General features: G+C 47.1%; 2 protein-coding genes across 25 annotated transcripts in view; one reads left to right on the top strand and one right to left on the bottom strand.

Moving 5' to 3' along the window:
- CCDC92 (coiled-coil domain containing 92) overlaps nucleotides 1-906 on the bottom strand; it is a 102,526-nt gene extending 101,620 nt beyond the window's left edge. For all 24 annotated transcript variants that reach the window (XM_042865645.1, XM_042865644.1, XM_042865637.1 and 21 more), the window contains exon 1: nucleotides 778-906. The gene's annotated coding sequence lies outside the window, so the exon portion shown is untranslated. The remainder of the gene's footprint in view (nucleotides 1-777) is intronic.
- Nucleotides 907-2,827: 1,921 nt separating this feature from the next.
- Nucleotides 2,828-18,140, top strand: RFLNA (refilin A). The gene is made up of 3 exons (XM_042866030.1): nucleotides 2,828-3,085; nucleotides 11,631-11,740; nucleotides 13,287-18,140. The coding sequence occupies exons 1-3, from the start codon at nucleotides 2,897-2,899 to the stop codon at nucleotides 13,618-13,620; spliced, it is 633 nt and encodes a 210-aa protein (XP_042721964.1). The 5' UTR covers nucleotides 2,828-2,896; the 3' UTR covers nucleotides 13,621-18,140.

Raw genomic sequence — 18,140 nt, forward strand, 5'->3', positions numbered from 1 at the left:
AAGGAAGAAGTTTTTTACAATAAGGGTGGTGAAGCATTGGCACAGGGTACCCAGAGAGGTGGCGTAAGTCCTGGCCTTGGAGACACTGAGGGTCAGGCTGGACAGGGCTCTGAGCACTTGATTAAGCTGCAGATGTCCCTGTTCACTGCACAGGAGTTGGACTAGACGACCTTTGGGGGTCCCTTCCAACTCTAACAACTCTATGATATATATACCTATGTCTGCAAACTTCACCCGCAATGAATTTCTACTCAGCCGGATTTTCACTTGCCAAGAACCAGACCTTGTTGCTTCAGAAGGACTTTTGAGCAACAAACAACCCATTTCCATCATACCTGTCAGGACAGGAGGCATTTTTTACTATCTGCCACCCTGCGATTTACATGAGAGCACCCCATCTTGGTTGAGTTGCACAGTACTAACTTTAAGCAGATTAATAATAATAATACCACCATAATACATGCCTACACATGCCCTGCAGAAGCCAGCAGCAGTTTAGCCAGTTATAAGTGAAGTCTGTACCTCTGTGTATGCTTGGGGCTGCACAACATTGCCTAGCACTTCAACAACATGGGACTTGGAAAACTAAACTATGAACATCCACTACTGTGCTGAAAATATGCTTTATGCTCAAATTTAATTTAAAAAATATATGTTACTTAGATCCAGGAAATACTGGATTATAGGTTCTCAAAACAAGTAGAAAAAGAAGTCTCTCCTCCCATTGCTATCCAAACTACAATGTATCTGTACAGAAGTAAAGGATAGGGTACTCACTCCTGCCCGTTGCTGAGTCCTTTTCCTTCTTTCTCCTGGGGGAAAGCAGCTTTGAAGATACTCCTTCTCCTTACATGTACAGTCACTGCAGTTCAGGAGAGGGGCAGGGGAACAGGGCTGCAGGGGAACTGCTGTGCTGAATGTCTGTAGTGTAGCCAGCATTAACTGGCTAGAGAATCCTATTACATGATAGGTAGCAAGCCAGGGCCTAATTGATGGAAATTTTGACCTTTGGTCCCCTTTGACATTTTCAGATCAGCCATAGCCTGTGTGAGATATTAAAGCTCTTACAGTAAGGGGCCCTAAATCAGCCTGTGTGGCTGCTGGAGCCAATGAGTGGGTCAGAGGTAAGAATTCACTGAGGTTCGTGTGTGGGCTGCTCAGAGCCTGTTTGACATTTATAAATCAGTGACATTCCTCTGCACAGCTCAGTACATACAAATCACTTCAGTCTCTGTGGGGAGGGCCCCTCATCTCAGTCAAGGGTGGATTTGGGCATCCATGGCCTTTCCTTTTGAGTTGAGCAGAACACGCCTTAACAAACCCAGCTTTATCAGCTGGCAAGGTCACCTACCACCCTAAGTGTGGCTTGTTGTTGGAGATGGAGTGAGGACTCTTTTAGCATCAAAACTGCCTCTGAGGACTCTGTGCCATCTTCAGGGCTTGGTCACAAAAGTCATCATCACTAGATGCCATACCAGACAGCCCACACTCTTGTCAGCTGCCATAACAAATGTTGTGCTCATGGACTCTGTTACTAGAGCAGCACAAACAGCCATGATCCTGTTCTGCTCAGTGCTGGGCTTGTTAGATGTCAGCAGCTTCCCAGGAAAACCTACACGCTGCAAATAATGCTCCACCAGGCTGAGAACTATGAGTGGGCCTGCCTGAAATTTCTCACAGTCTGGACTCTACATAGAGAGAAAACATGATGAGAAAACCGTAACCAGGACTGTGGACAAGGTACCGTTAACATCAGCCAGTTATTGTGCAACAGACATCCATCTTGGCTTCTGTGAACTCGAGCTGCTTAACCACTGCTACTTCTCCAAACTGTGAGAGTTTACATGGCCACCCCATCCACCTCAGTGCTGGCACCTTGCTCCTCCTGGGTAACGGTGTGCTGGGCTTTGGGACGCTCTTCTGTCACACTTGCAGTGGCCCAAGCACGTGGTGGCTGGGATGGCGAGGCTACTGCCTCTGTGGTTGTGAACCTGCAGCTGTGGAGACGGTCAAAGAAAGAGATGCTCACGTTTTAGGCTGTGCAATACCTAAAGGGCTGCCATGAGGGCACGGCCACCAGAGAGGGGGCTACGGCAGCTGTGTATGCCCTGACACAGCCACTCAGTGCTTGTCCAAAGCCGCCCCGAAATGAAGAGGAATGAAGAGGAACGGCGGCTGTTGGGAAGAGCTCCTCCTTCGTGCCCACAGGCCTTCACGCTGAGGGAAAAAGCTGCCGGGGTGGCTGATGGGTGGGGGTGAAATTAGTGAGGTAAAAACCTGACAGGAGGGAGGTAACCGTCTGACAGAAGTGAAGGAAAACCCAGGCGTGAGGGGATAACTCAGGGTGAGGTCGAATCACAGCTCCGCGACGGCGGGCGGGCGCCTGGGAACCCTCGCGTCTCCCCGGGGGACGAAGCCCGGCGGGCGAGGACGGCAGGGCGCCGGCAGAGACGCTCTCAGCTTCGGAAGAGCCTGAAAACGTACAGCCGGGCAGAGCCGGGGGCCGAGGAAAGGGGAGGGCGCTCCCCGGCTCCCTCCCACCCTCTCCGGATAAATGTGCCGCCGGGAGGCGGCGGGCGGCCGGCAGCAGCGCGTGGAGCGGCGCGTGGAGCGGCTCGGGGCTCGCGCTCCCGCTCCCCGCCCAGCGCTCTCTGCCGGCGGGGCCGCCGGGTTTTCTCCGCTTCCCGTCCCTTCTGACGGACGCGGGGCCGGGTGAGGGGCGGGCAGCCCAGCGCGGCCGATGCCGGCTCTCCCCGCCTCGCTCGGCTCGGCGCGGGCTGCGGCAGGCCGGTGGCGGCCGTCGGGATTCGGAGCCCCCCCCGGGCGCCCTTCCCGTCCCGTCCCTCCGCGGCCGGAGGGTTTTCTCCCGCTGCGGCCGCCTCGCTGCCCCCCAGACATGGTAGGGCACCTCCAGCTGCAAGGGATGGACGAGAGCCTGAAGGAGAAGAGCCGGGAAGGCTTGCTGGACAGCCCGGACTCGGGGCTGCCCCCCAGCCCCAGCCCCCCTTTCTACTCCCTCTCGCCCGGGGGCGGCGCGGAACCCCCGGCCCCGGGGCAGCGGCGAGAGGCCAAGGACGGCAGAGGGGTAAGAGCAGAAGCGATGGTGGGAGAGGGGGGAGAGGGATTTAAAGGACGGTGGAACTTCACCCCAGGGGCCTTTCGGGTTTCTTTGACGTATCAAAGACGTTTGGAAGTGTATTGCACACAGCTAATTGGCTTCCATGCAGAATAAAAGCTGTCAGCAGCACTGAGATTGCCGTGGAGAAAGTTCATCTACCTGTGTGATGGTGGCTGTTCACGCTTCTTCCCAGCAGAGACGCTCTGCAATGACTTACCCTGCCCTCATTTTCTTTCTCAAGTTCTAAGGCTATTTTTGCGTATTAATCGCAGCTGCCTTCTGCTGTCAGGTAATGCCAGATCCATCCCCAAGAGCAACATCTCAGCGCAGTACGGTGGGGAGGGTGTGAGATGTTAAATAGGGAAATCAAATCCGAAGCCCACTAACAACCTCTCACCACTACACAGCCCTACCTGCAGGCGTGCCGTCTGATGGACCTGTGCTCAGTTACCCACGTTGCTCTGGTTTGGTGGGGTCAGGCTGTTGCTACATGTCTGTAAAATAAAATGTGGGAGGAAAATGAATGAACGCTTGCTGGGTCAGGAAGCAGCTGGAGTGGAGGTGTCTGCAGAGGTCAGCAATGGGGTGTGATGGCCTCCATTGCAGCCATCGTGACAGCCAGCCACCACTGCTCTCAAGAAAGCCCTTAGGTATTGGAGATGAAAGAGGGTAAGAAAAAACTGTTCTGGCTCTTGGTCTGATAGGACTGAGAGTTTTAGTGCTCCTGCAGGGGGGAAAAAGTTATTCCAACGATCTGAATAAAGCAAAATTGCATTTACAAATTATTTTTCTTTCTTCGAACACAAATGAACATTTCAAACATCTCTGAGGAACAGCTTACATTTTTTTTTTCTGATTTTTATACCCTACTTCAGCAGTATGGGCAGCCCCGTGCTCCTGCTGTTGGCAGATGGGTGCCATGTACTGCAGATATTTCTGTACATTTAGTAGGTACAGAAGACTAAAAGATACTGATACAAAACTAATTAGACTGCTTTAATTGGAGTGGTGCAGGACTGTACTCTCTAACTCTGCTTGTTTGGTATATGGAACTGGCAGGAATTTTCACTTGACTGCACAGAGTTTCACATCTAATTTCCAACATTCTACTTGCAGCTGTTAAGAAAATGGGAGAAATACGGGGAGCATTTCAGTGTCTAATTAGCTTTAACCTTACCATTTAACAAGGACTTCCAGATCTATAAGCAATTACACAATCCATGAATGTGTTTAACTCTGCTACTCTGCTGTTCATCAGAGCATGCAGAATTGGCAAATCAATAATTGCAGCTATTTGCACACCGACGCGTGGGTTTTTTCAGTCGCTTATTATATTAGTCTTCGTTTTGCTTACAGATGTGACAGAACCAGGAATGCAGTCTGCATTCTTTGTGGTATAATACTATAAAACCACATATAAGCTCAGTTACTAATGGCCAACGTTTTAGTATGTACAGTTACAATAAATTGCTGTCAGGTGAAGAAAACAACATTCCAGATCTGTGGGAAGGATTTCATACTGCTCCTTGCTGCAGACCTATCAAAACCACCAGGCTGAACCCAGTTGCGTTCTTTTGCAGTCGGCTGTTTTGCTCTAACTTCACAAATATGTTGAAGGATTTTTCTGAGAGCTCTTCTCTTGCAGACTAAAGGAGACTGCATGCTCGTATCGAAGACTTCCTTGTGTGTAAAATCCATGCTCTCCCTGCTTTGTGTCATTAACTGTGACTCTGAAAAAGTAAACTCCTTTCTCTTTAATAAGTGTGACTTTGTTTCAAAGACAATGCACCATTTATTCCCATTTAACCAGCCAATTTGGCTACAGCTTTAGGATCCAAGAAAATATGAAAGGCAATTGGGGCCAGAGTCATAAATACCACAAGTTCAACACCATTTAGGGACCTTTTTTTTTTTCTTTTTCTTCTCCCTGCATTTTACTTGCAGTGCAGGAGAAATTAGCTTTTACTTATTCAAATAAAACTCACATAGGGAATTTGTTAATTGCTTTCTGCTGAAATGCAAATATCCTAAAGAAAATAGAAGGTGACTTTTACCTAGTTCTGCCCTTTAAATCTGAAACATGATTAAATTTCTTCTTAAGACTGAATTCCCTAGGCTTTGCTTGTAATGCTGGGCCAAAAGGAACATACATACAATGAAATAAATCTCTAATAATGCACACAAAGAAGCAATTGCTGGAAGGGCAGGGAATGAAATCACATCAAGGTAGCCAGATCTGCTTAGAGTTTTCCCTGTTGTTGTTGCCCATGTGTATAGTTTTAGGCCAGAAGGAGTGAATGTGAGCTCTTGCAAACGCTGCACTGAAATAGTGCTTAGCATCCACTAGTATCGCTCCTCGAGGGTCTGAGGGGAGATCAGGACCACGTTCTTCTGCAGAACCATCCATCACGACTTCTTGAGGCAGCATACATCTTGTCTTCTCCCACTGCTGTTGCCTCTGCAACAAGTTCAGTTTTATTTGAAAAACTAAACATTTATGAATTCAACTTGCCTCGCTGAGCACTGATCCCAGTGGATGGGCTGTCAGATGGGAATTCCGATTTATACTGTTGACAGCAGTGCAGAATTGGGGTCGGTCCTGTGGGAGGAGATTCTAGCTTCATCTTTAGCACTGTGCAGGAGTGTTCTTTGCCCTTTAGTGTAGACTTGATGGGTACAGTTCCATCAGTGGAGTCCAGGTTAGCTTGCATGCCTTCTTCCTGAACTGCCACATATTGAAGAACTCTTGGGGCCAAAGAGCCTGCATTTTGTTCTACACTGAAAGCTTCAGGAAAGGGGGCTGTCTTCTGGGAACTGGGTGGGGAATGTAGCCATCAAGATGTTTCCATGCAATACGTGACTTGCAGACCTGCCGACACCTCCAGTGAAAGCACATGTAAGAAGCACCCCAACCTGAGCCAGCTCACAGCCTGCAAGCAAAGCAGGCGACGTCTTTCTAAGTCTACATGGCTTCCAGCAATCAAAGAAAGCTCCAGGCTTGTATGGAGAGCAAGGCATCCATCTAATACAGCAACATGGTTTGCCTCAGAGCTTGGTGTTTGCTGCCTGGCATCCTGGCCCACTTCTGAACTACACCCACAGGGTGGGATCCTGCAGAAATTCCCCTTGCAGATGTTGGCAGTGGTTTCAGTTCTTGCCTGCTGGTCACCACGTCTGCAGCCTGGAAGAATGTAACCACAGCTGGCTTTTCTCTGCACCTTGGCCCATCTGGTTCTGAATGTGCTCCCACTTCCCCCTCTTTCTTGGGTCAACACCAGCAGCAAAGGAGAGGGAAGAGAGGAATGGCAGTGGGTCTCACCTAATCTGCAGGCTGTGACAGACGTTCCTTCTAGGCAGGTCAAGGTCTGGTTCCTCTAAGACCCACCTGATCCTGGCTCCAGTCTGTCCCAACAGAGCTGCTGCTGTGCAATGGTTAAGGGCTCAGTCCCAGATGGAGGAAGGAGTGTCAGCAGGGTGCAGCATGCATTGCTAGCACCAAGCAGAAGGCTTTCTCCAGGGACTGGTGTGCAAATATGTGTAACTGCACTGAAAATGCACTGTTGGCACAGTGCCTTCTGCCGCAAAGTGACTCTGAATGCTGTGGAAATGAGATGGGACTCGGCAAATGTTTCAGCAGGCATCAGTCTTTTGTCAGTGGAATCAGCGGAGAAAAGGTTGTGTAGCACACACAAGTTAGTGTGCTCACTTCTATGACAGTCATGGGGATGGGCAGGCATGTGGTCTTGATTCAGGCAGTTTGTGATTAAAGCAAGCAGGGAAAAAGTCATAGGAGTCTCCTCATCTATCCTAAAAAAACGTGGCTGTATCTAGGGTAGTGTCTTGTAGCTGTTTAATTTCAGTTGCATTTGTATGTAACACTTGGCAATAAGCAAAGTAGTAAATTTCCCACTTGAAATAGAAGAGGAAACAGGCAGGAAGGATTAATTCTTTTAAGTAATAAAGCCGTGCTTTAGACCCGAGGTTTGCATTTACTGTTATCACTTCCAAATAAAATCTCATCCGGCTCTAGTATAAATTACTTGTAATATGCAATACATGCAGATACTGGGAAAATAAATGGTCTGTTAAACAAATACTGCTTATCAGTTAGAGCGGAGAATGTAGATGTGTGTCAAATAATTCAGCTAGATCTTTCATTACAGCTGTAAATAACAGCTGAGTAAAGTGACATTTTCATGGACCTGACATGTTGCCATAGTGGGAAAACGTGGTGAGAGATTTGCTTATGCCCTAGCTAAGTTAGGAGCTGGGAATTTGGAAAGCTGTATCCTGTTTATAGCCTTGGTGCTTGGAAAACTGTTTCCCCTTACAGTCCCTAGGGAGCTAATGCCAAATCCTAGTGCCTTCCACATAATGACCATAGCTAAAGAAGTCAGTCTGTTCTGATCTGTCTTGCTTTCTGGGGAAGAGTTTTTTGGAGAGTTTATATTTTTCAAGTCACATTAATTTCCTTCCTTCCTTGTTGCTTTGCTGCCTAAAGTCTGGAAGCTACAGGAACGGTCAGGGCCAATTTCATGGCGCTTTATTTACCGTAACTCTGCTTCTATTCCTTTAAGACACCCAAGTGAAAAGCACCTTAAACAGAACCCACTAACTCAAATTAATTATTAGGTGTAAAATAAGATTATTCTGCCCACTGTATTCTTTTTGCTCTTTAGGGACTCTGAGGTCTAAATGCCCCCAGGATCCAGGCACTGATATGTCACTTCTGGCAGGTATGAAGCACTGACACGGAACTGAAGGACATGCATCAGTTCTAAAGCAAGGAGTCCCCCACAATACTTATGTTAGCATAAAAGAAGCACACTTGATCAGTAGCAGATTGAATTCCCTTCAGTAAATTATTTTTGGGGTTGTATTTATTTATGTGCTGCTTGAATAAAGAACGTAGCTGCCCAGGCCTTTACATGCCTGAAAGGCATCAGAGGTAAAGGCAGAGGGAAAAATGCAGCCAAACGAGAAATCACTTCAGCATTTTAATACTACTTTAACTCTTTGCTGTTTAAGACAGATTAATTAGGTCCTATCTGTAGTTCCAGCTAAGTAACACTAGGGTTTCTTTGGATAGATAGACCTTGACTTGTGGATCACTTGGGGCAGCCTACTCTAAAGACATGGGGTTTTCCTCTCCATCATCAACAAACTCTGCTCAATTCAGCCCATCTGCAGTGTGGGGCTGGAAGGAAACTCACCTTATTTCTGAAGTGTCCTGAGATTGCTGAGTGATTGATAGAAATGAACCATAGGTCATCATTTTTGCTAGGGAGGTCAGAAGTCCAGTGTTTCTGTTCTTTCAATAACTCCTGTGCAGAAGGAGGAATAACTGAGTGGGGGTTTTTTTTGGACAAGCAGGAAGTTTTTGCTTTGTTTCTACCTTAAAATAGATTGGAAGGAGAGGGTGTCAAACTGTTGCCAAAAAGCCAGCTTTTGGCACGTGTCAAGCATGTAACATTTCAGCCCCAAAGACAAATCTTTTGGAAAGCTTGGGTGCCCTGTTACTTGCTTCCAAACTCCACGTGAGATTCAGGAGCAGGTATTTCAGAACATCACCAGAGGCTGAACAAGAAGTCACCTGAAGCTCCTTTCACTTGCTGCTCTATAAAATCTGTGCTCACTGTTTAGTGACCCTTAAATTCTGTGCAAGCAGTGCAGTTGCTTGGTGAGCAGACTGCAGGCTCTTACAGATGATCTCTATTTTTAAAGCATGCTTTTTAAATTATTTAAGTCTTCCGTGTGCAGAATTCTGGGTGACTTTCAAGGTTTCCCACCTGCAGCATCTCGTGGCACTGCTTGTGGCAGATAGGTGAGAATTTGCTATGGTCTCTGGTGGGTGGTAGAAATCTCCAGTCTGCAGTTGTCCCAGATTTCTGAACTAATCAAGCCTCATCTGCAGATCTGAAGTTAATGCTAGTTGGATAAAGTGCAATTATTCCCTTTTTAAGCCTTCCCTGCCTAGGTCTAGGTGAGCTAACCTACAGTGCAAATAGTCTCATTGCCACTCCATTCAGAGCTGACTTGGAGGGAAGTTAATCCAACTGTCACCAAACTCAGTGGCAACTTTTGGACTCTGGTTTCAGTCATGCATGACCCATCTCCTCCATGCAGATGGGTCTTGTTTCTGCAGCATATTCTTGTTTTCTGTTCCCTGCTGCGGGACTTGGGATTTCAATGGACAGCGTTGGTCTCTGTGCCCTCTGACTGAGCAGCAAAACTGGGGGCCACAGGCCCTGGGAATATTCCCACTAAAGCACAGGAAGGACATTGCCTCCTGCACCCTTGTCTCCAGGGACACTCAGAGCATGCTTGGTGTCAGCAGTGTTAGCAAGAGGTGTGAAGGTTTGTTTCCCTGGGAACACTGGAATTGTTTCTTTCAAGTTATTTCTTTAGTCCAGCACTTGGCAGAACTCTTTAATACCGCGATTTCTCTTGTGCTAATCTAGCAAAAAAAGCTCCTTTTCTTTTTTTCCCCTCACCCATTCAGTCATTGTCCTTTTTTGACAGTGGAATAGAAACAGTATTAACGAAGGGTGAGCCATTTAATGTTGCAGTTTAACACCCTAGTAGAGTGCAGGGATGTTTCAGTATGGAAAGAGTAAATAGCTTTGTGGCTTTGGGATGCAGAATTGAAGAGCTTGGAGAAAATTCAGATGAAGCAATGACATTTTCTGCTTTAGCCTCAGGCAGAAAACCCAAGCCACCAGAGAAAACCAGACCTCAGACAGTGTGATCTGATGCTATTGAACAGGCTCAGGGGAGTTTTGCCAGTTGACACCAGCTGAGGGATGAGCTGGGGAACACTGTGGGGATCTGCATGGGGTACAGGACAGGGCACAAGTTGGAGTACCTTGCCCAGCACTGGAAGCAGGGACTGGGCCACAGCTTCAGTGTTGCTCCTGTACCTGCCATCCAGAAGGTGCTGGAGAGGGCAGAGGGAAGTGACATGGGAAGAGAAGCCAGTTTCTCTGTATCCTCAGCTACCTTCAGTGGTACCATGAGTCCCGAGATCATCTGACTGACCAAGAGACTGATGAATAATGCCTGATTCCAGCACACGTGGCTTGTACATGGTGAAAAGTGGAAAAACTGTGAGCTTTTAAGTCACCTAGAAATCTTTCAGCCCTGGCCAGTGGCTGACAGCCATGGCCTTTAAAGAGACCCTGTGTCCCTGTGTGTCATGAAGTGCTGTTGTCAGAGAAGTGGCAGGGACCAAAACCCACAATGACATTTTCACAGGATTAGGCTTAATTAGCTTCTGGGCTGGGTGTAGACACAGGATCTCTATAGATCTCTGTATCTCTGATATCAGAACTGATATCAGAGTGGGTGCTCCACTATTGAGAAGTAGGATTATTCATTTTTGAAATTAGTCTTAACAATCCATGATTTGAAGAAGCTCTATTTATTACAAAGCCCTGGCCTGAAGCTTGTTTCCTGCATCACAGACGCCACAGGATGCCTCAGTATCTCACCCCATGCTCACTTGTGTGTGGTTAACTAGAACAGCCCCCAGAGCAAGCCAGCTGCTCTTGGCATGAGACTTCAGCAGCTGCTAACCTACCAAGGGGTTGTTCTAAGGGTTACATTATTTGCAGCACATACGTATTTATGTGCATGTAAAAGAATATACACACACTACTCAAGTAACACCACATCCTTTAAATCGGCAGATCTGGGCCATATCTCTATGTTACATCAGAGCCCTCCTTCATGCTTTGAGGCTTTGTAAGAACTTGCAGCTAGAGAAGCTGTTTGATTGGTTTTGTTGGTCAGTTAGAACTGACCACTTGTTAAAGAAAAGTGCTAAAAAATTGCAATTCTTACAAGAAACAAGAAAGGAAGAAGGTAAGGAGGGGTTAACATTCAAAGACCAGATACCACAGCATAGAGTGCCAGAGATCTGGGCAGTCCCATACCTGAGGTGGTGAGCTGGGAGGAGCGAGGTGGGGACCTGGGGAGCAGTGGGACCTGGAGGGCAGCCTGCTGCATCACATCAGTCCTGAGAGTTGGAAGGAAGCTGTAAATAGAGGCAGCACAGGTGGCATGTCAGAATCAAGGTAACTTAAATGCAAGGCCTGCACGAGACTTGTCAATGCAGGGCTCACCTTTGCCAACCATCTTCAGGTTGGTTTTTTTTCCAACTTGAGAGTGGCCCTCCCCTTTGAGCTTCTGTGTGGAGTGGAGTGCCTTCCTACAAACCTAGAGAAAGGGACGAGGGGGAAACTCAATGCTGAGCACCAGCAGGGTGAGCTTAGCTTGTGTGCAGTGAAATTGGTTCTGATGCTGTTGCAGACACCTGTTCTCATTGCTAAAGAGCTGTCACCTGCATTATCTCCCATGGAACTCTGAAAAGATCAAGTTCAGCAAGGCTGTAAGAATTGCTGTCTCTGTGAATGCTGTTGATGTCTGTTCAGCTCCCAGCCACGGCATGTTGTGAACTGTGCCAGCCTCATCTCTTGTGTCCCATCACTCACAGCACTGTTCCTCCCTGCAGATGCCTTACCTGCTCCTGAACCCGTCCATGTCGGAGATAAGACCTCGAATGTACCCCGTGTTTTTTGGAGAAAGCATTGAGGTCAACCCTGAGCCCGTGCAGGAAATTAGGTACAGATGGTATCGGGTTGGGGGAGTGGGGATGTCTGTCCTTTTCTTGGTGCTTTTTCTTCTCCAAAAATTTAAATGTGATTACAAATGGGAGTCATGGTTATTTGGATAGGAAAGGAGAGAGAGACAGGTAGGAGGGTAATGTCTGAATTAAAAAGACACTGACAGCAGCAGAGGTGGAGGGGGAGGTTGTAAGAGAAGATTTTCCTTCCAAGGCCAGCTAATTTCCAAGGCAATGAGAGAAATTAATGACCTTCTTTAGGTTTGCTGATCTACGCTGTGCCCTGCTGACTTGTATCCTCAGCTACACCATTATAATTGGTACCTGTTTTTGATAGCCCTTGCAGCAGAGAGTGCAACACAAGATGAGTTCACAGATACAGAACCACCTCCTCCTCATGACAAGGTGATCCTTCCAGCCAGTGATTGAGGTATTCTGGCCTCCTGTGGAACTGGAGGCAATGGCCTGTAGATAAACATTGTTCTGCTCATCTTTTGCCTGTGTGGAATGTGCTCTGCAAACAGCATGGAGCACAGTTACACACAGCTTAGGGCAGGGATGGTGGGAGGATTAAACCCAATTCCCACCCCCCCCCAACCAATGCAAACGTCTCTCTGGAAATGTACCCCAGTAAATCTCTGCTTGCTGAGGAACTGCTGGCAGGCATGTTTTTATGTGATTACATCGGAGTCTTGTTTTATGTGCGCTGAATGACTTGCTTACACCCTAGCTGTGCAAAATACATTACAGCAGCTCGGATTACATACAGTGCACAATCAGTCAACCCCCCTCCGGGTAGAGGTAATGACAAGCACACACCCAGCTCACCCAGCTTTTAATCTTTTTTTTTTCCTTTTTTACGCGGAGCTGCACATTCCTTGGCTGCTGAATGCCAGAGGAACATTTGGGGAGTGGGGAAAACAACTGAAACTCCTACAGCTCATAGTGGCCAAAGATTCTAGGGAAAGCACTCTGCATGGCCCGGTTTCCATCCATTCCTTCTGGAGATGCAGCACAGTGACATCCTGCGTTTCGTGGGTTGTTCATTTAAGAGCTCTTAACATGACCACTTCCTTTGTGCCCAGCCACAGTCCATAGCATCCCTTTGCTTTACCAGCTTGGCCCTTGCTTGTATTTTTCTGTAGGCCCCAATGAGCAGCTTCACTCATCTCCCAGCATAAAGCTGATTTTAGCTCCCTTTGTGCTCTGATTACTCAGTATAAATTACAAAGAGGAAGACAGAGGAAGAAGCAGGTTGCTTGGAGCCAGCGCAGCAAGGTCCTTTCTGTCCTGGCACAAACAGGCTGGCTAAATTGACTGCAGAAATGCTGAGGTGGCTTCACAAGGTGGGATTCCACCAAGATGCACCCAGCAGGAAGGAGCCCTCTTGGCCCTCTGCTTTGGGTTGTAGGGTTTACATCTGTTCTAATGTCTGTGCACTAAGAGAGCACAGATGTTCCCAGCTCCAAAGAGTTGAGAAGAGTTCTGTTTATCCTCTTTCCTTTGCTGCCTGGGCTGTTTCTGATACCTCATTGTCCTCTCTAGGTGTAATTCTGAGGTGAAGTACGACTCTGAGAAGCATTACAGGGATGACATCATCTACGGTCCCATCCCCACCGTCACCACCTACAGTGAGACGGTCATTGCTGCGCCCAATTGCACCTGGCGGAACTACAAGTCCCAGCTGATCTTTGAGCCCCGCCAGAAGCCACTGAGGTTTCAGAGCACGACCATCATTTTTCCTAAGCGTGCCAAGAACATTTACCGGACCACCCTCAACTACAGCTTGGGCTGTGCCAAGCGCTGGTTTTCTTCCAGCGTGCAGCTGGAACTCTGTGAGGAAACCAGCCCATGCGTCATCTGCAGTGAGACCCTCTGATCCGCCCCACTGCAGGCAACCTTGTGACCTCAAGGAGGCTGTGGCCTTTACTGGGCCTCTGGCCGGGCCCTCATTGATGACGACTGAATATTAATGGCTGGAGGAAATGTCGTCTTGGGTGAGGCTGAACTGGCTGGGAGGAGGCTTGCAGGGCATGGGATGGTTTTGATCAGCGAAAGGCTGGCTTAAATTTTTTGACGTTCCTGACGTTTGTGATCTGGATTTTATTTTATTCCATTTCTTTTTCCAAGCACATCTACTTTTGACTTATGTTTTAGATGAAATCAAGATGATGGAGAGCCCCATTACCCATAGCAGAGTGCTGTTTTGTGAGCTCTGTACATCTTGTCTAGCACATAGGTGAGACTAACTGTAGCATTCAGAAATATTTTGGTCTCTGCAAAGAGAAGACCACCTGCAAAGTGGTGAAGACCAGCCTGCCCAGCACACACCAAGCCAAGTTTCCTGGAGTTCAAATGCAGATGATGTTAATCATGTCAATACTTCACGACCTGCCTCCAACAACTCACCTGGGAGATAGCTGCAATATTATACCACTGCAGTACCATCAGGCCTAACTTGCTTGAGGGAGGGGGGACTGTCGCTGAGAAAAAGGAGGAAAGCAGGTGCACAGTGCTCTTGCCAGCAGCTAGATGCTTATGTACAATGACAGGGGATGCCAGAAGCAGGTGGTTGGAGAAAGGCCTGCCCTGACCCACAGCCAGCTCTTCTGAGAGCCCAGCCTAAGCAAGAGGGTGCAGAGGAGACTGAGGAGAGGGAAAAGCTGTGGGGCTATTTTCTAAAAGTGTCCAAAGAGTTTAGGAGCCCAGCGCCCTTTTTATGAAATAACTGGTAGCTGAAGTGCGCCACGCTGTTTGTTGCACCTGATATCCAGTTTGCAGGGATCTTTACGTGCTTAACAACCCTTTTGAGTTTCAGGGTACTGCAGAGAGGAATGTAGCACAGCAAGATGTTACCTGGCTTTAAAGAAGCTGGTACAGGGTTAACTGCAGAGCAAGATTGCTCATCCTCTCAGGAGTTTCCATACCTGTCGTAGACAGCTTGGCTGATTGTGGAGAAGCATCCAGACTGTCTTAAGTATGGCCTGAAGTACTGAAGAGCCAAAATCCATGCAGGATTTTCTTAATCAGCCAGGTTACAACAGTTCACAGGTACTTTATGGCTAGCTGAGCTGTCTCTGCAACAGGACCAAGAAGCATAGAGGAAACAGTAGTCACTTCAACCATTCTAAGGTGAACCATTCCCGCTGATGAATCACATCTCCCAGTGTTTTTTTTATTTTGGTAGCTTACTGAAAAACAGCAAGAGCCTACTAATAACCTTTGAAAATGATACAGAATTGTCTCCAGAAATCTTACCAAGAATTTTTGTATGCTGCTCAGAAGAGACCAGGCTTAGAAAATAACCATGTAGTTCTGGAAATCAATTTCCAGCTTTCGTTCTTCTAAACTTTCCATGTTGTTTCTGACTTGATGCAAGTCTGATCAAGTTATTGCAGAACACAGCCAAGCAGCCAAGTCAGAAAACCTATTAACAATGTCAACAAGACATAGCTGATTGCCCAGAACTGTTGACGCACAAACCCACAGTGATTTATAAAAAAAAAAAACCACCACCACCACGCAGTCTGGCAAACTTCAAGAAGAATTAAATAGTAACCTGCAAAGATACTTTTTCCATCAGTTTCAAAAGGCAATTGGTAGGTGTGACCAGAACTGTGACCTTTATGAAACAGTTTTCTTGTTTAAAATGAAGCTGAATTTATCTACCAGAGGGGAATAAAAGATTTTTATACACAAACTTAAATCCTGACGACATCACTAGTACTGAGAGACGTAAGCTGTGGCAGTGGGGAACTCTGTCATCTGGGAGTTGGGCCTTGGTAGAGAGCGACGTCTCACTGGATTTCCAAGGCCCAGCTTCTTGGTTCCTGGACAGAGAGCTGTGCAGCCATGTGGGCCTTCCCAAGCAGATGAGTCCATCGCAGACTCCCTGTTTTTCCAGGAATCCCGCCACGTATTTATTTTGCATGACAGACCTGGCTTCAACTTTTCAGCAAGTTCTCTCCATCGTGCGCCTGACAGAACCAGCGTACCAGGTTAATCTCATGGGCTTTTTTATCTTGGCTAACTGCAAGCTTCTGAGTGCTTTGTCTCTGCTCTGCTTTCTCAACGTTGGCTACAACTGAAAAACAACTCAAAAACCAAGTGTGCAAATAGACCTAAACCACAGCTTGGTCTTGGATCACATGGGGACAGGGGTCACTAAGGCAAAGTCTCACAGGTGCAGGGTCCCCACCCTCCCTGACCAGACTGTTTTGAATCGTTATGCTTTGTTTTCTCTGCAAATAGACTAGAAATGACCCAACATACTCCTGCTCCTTTGAGCATAGGCAGCTTTTTTCATCTTGCCACGTCAGGAAAAAAAGCCAGCAGGCAGCTTGGCTTCCTAGGCTGCCAACACACAGAGCTGTACAACCACGGACAGACTGTGGTGGGCTACCAACCTGGGCCACATCCAAAACTGTGATATTGCCAAGTAAGCGCCTGAGAGCTGTAGAAACTTCTGAAAAATACCTTCTTAGATGGTGACTCCATTGGCTGCTTTTCTTGTCAGTAAAAGCTGGCGTCAGAAGGAGACTGTGTTCTTCCTGTGCAAAACCACAGCAGGTCAGTCCTCACCCTGCCACGGATCCCACCTCCCTGCCCACTCTCTGTCCCTCTTGCTGCCAGCCCCATGGCTGGGTGAGGCAGTGGGAAGAGTCCAAAGTCACCTTGCTTGCAATTCAAAAGTGCTGAGTTTTTTTGTTGTTGTTTTGCTCCAAGAGCAAAATTTGAATGTTGTGTGCATGTTGCCGATTAAGAATTGCTCCCAGGAGCCAAGAAGTGCCTTATTTGTAGTATGTTTTGTGCATCTAAAAGGAACGATTAGTTCCACTAGAAAGATGTTGTTCTTTTAAATGGAACGCTATTTATCTCAACCAACTGATCTTTGTTCATGAGTTTTCTCAAAGATACAGACGATAAACCCAGACCATAGAAAATGCTGCTCAGAAAGAGGAGTTCCCTTGAGCAGCTGTGACTACGTGATTTCTCCCAAGGATCCTAATTTGCTGGTTGCCCACAGTGCTGCACACCTGATGGGTTAAGTCAGACTGCCTGTAGGAATTCCTTTCCATCAGTAGTTATTTCAGGATCAGAAGCTTTCACAAAAGGCTTCTACTTTTATGTTGTCTTTTTTTGTACGTTGTTTGCTGTTTTTCTGGGGGGGGAGGGTGCACAAAGGGGAGGGGTTGCCTTCACCCCTTCTTTCCTGTGATTGCTTTACCCCTAAAAAGCAACAGAGAATGCATGCATCTGGTGTGCCTGCATTGCTGTGATTGCATTAGGGGCCAAAGAGGGGAACCCTAGCTTATTAATGCCTTTTCAGAATTTACAAAATACTTTGCACAAAATGCAGAGGAAAACTTTGACCAAAAGCATTTACTGCTTCTTTCTTTCCTTTTCTCAATGTGAAATAGAGACAGATTTGCACCCCTAAGTGCAGACTTTTTGGGAATGATGAAATGAGGTCTGAGTGTTGATAGCAGTGTTTGAGTGAGCTGCTGGTCAGAGAAGTGAGTGCTATTTACTATTTATGTTGAGTGAGTCATGCAAAAAAAAAAAAGGGAATGGTTAAAGGGTTGATGAAGAGAGACTTTGCAGAGCAAACTGGGGACTGAAGGCAGCATGAGTCTGACGCAGAGGTGAATGGTTGAGTGTGCGAGCACTGTGAGCTAGGATATTTAGCCACTGAGGTTTTAACGTGCCTTTTTTCCCTGCACAGAAAGGCACCTTTGCCTTCTTTAGAGCTGAAACAAAGTCAAATCCCTTCTCTACCACAGTCATTCAGTTCCGCTGAAGTCTGTGGATCTCCCTGTTCCCTGGGCTTGTAGGGGCCTCTGTGCACTACGCAGACTGAGCTACAGCCCCATGAAGGCAGGGGAACGCTTCATAGGAAATGATGGACCTTGGTGTGGCAGAGTCATATTCCTACTGGCAGATAGAGTGCTCTCTGAGGATTACCCCTTTTCTCACAAATCGCTCCGTTTCAAACATCTCCCCTGCAGCTCACCAATAACCATTGTATTTGATGCCTTGGGAGGCACACGTCCCTTTTCAGATACTGTGACAGCCATCAAAATGAGCAAAGTATCCTGCCACGTGAGCCCGTGTGACCTGGAGGGGAGGTTGAAAGATGTTTGAAGGTTAGAGAAGGGAGAAGAGAACATATTGCTGGTGGAAATGCATAAGGATGTGTCATATTTTTATTTTTGTAATTCTGATTCTTGCAGTGCTTGTAAAGTACTTTACTGTTGTATATGTGGTGATGCAGTAGTTTTCAATATCCTTTTATTTTTGTATATTCCCCCTTCCATAATAATCCCTTCCTGTTCAACTCATAGAAAGTAATTTAAGACGACAAAATTTATATCTCGTAATAAAATGCCTAAACTGTCA

This window comes from Lagopus leucura, unplaced genomic scaffold (assembly GCF_019238085.1).
Source record: "Lagopus leucura isolate 7727_CA_CO unplaced genomic scaffold, USGS_WTPT01 Super-Scaffold_806, whole genome shotgun sequence".
Classification (NCBI taxonomy): Eukaryota; Metazoa; Chordata; class Aves; order Galliformes; family Phasianidae; genus Lagopus; species Lagopus leucura.

Bases quoted from the DNA above. Each gene is read 5' to 3' on its own strand.
- RFLNA (XM_042866030.1), top strand. From the start codon at position 2,897: ATGGTAGGGCACCTCCAGCTGCAAGGGATGGACGAGAGCCTGAAGGAG. The intron at 3,086-11,630 runs GTAAGAGCAGAA...TCCTCCCTGCAG, and splicing joins AGGCCAAGGACGGCAGAGGG to ATGCCTTACCTGCTCCTGAA. The intron at 11,741-13,286 runs GTACAGATGGTA...TGTCCTCTCTAG, and splicing joins GAGCCCGTGCAGGAAATTAG to GTGTAATTCTGAGGTGAAGT.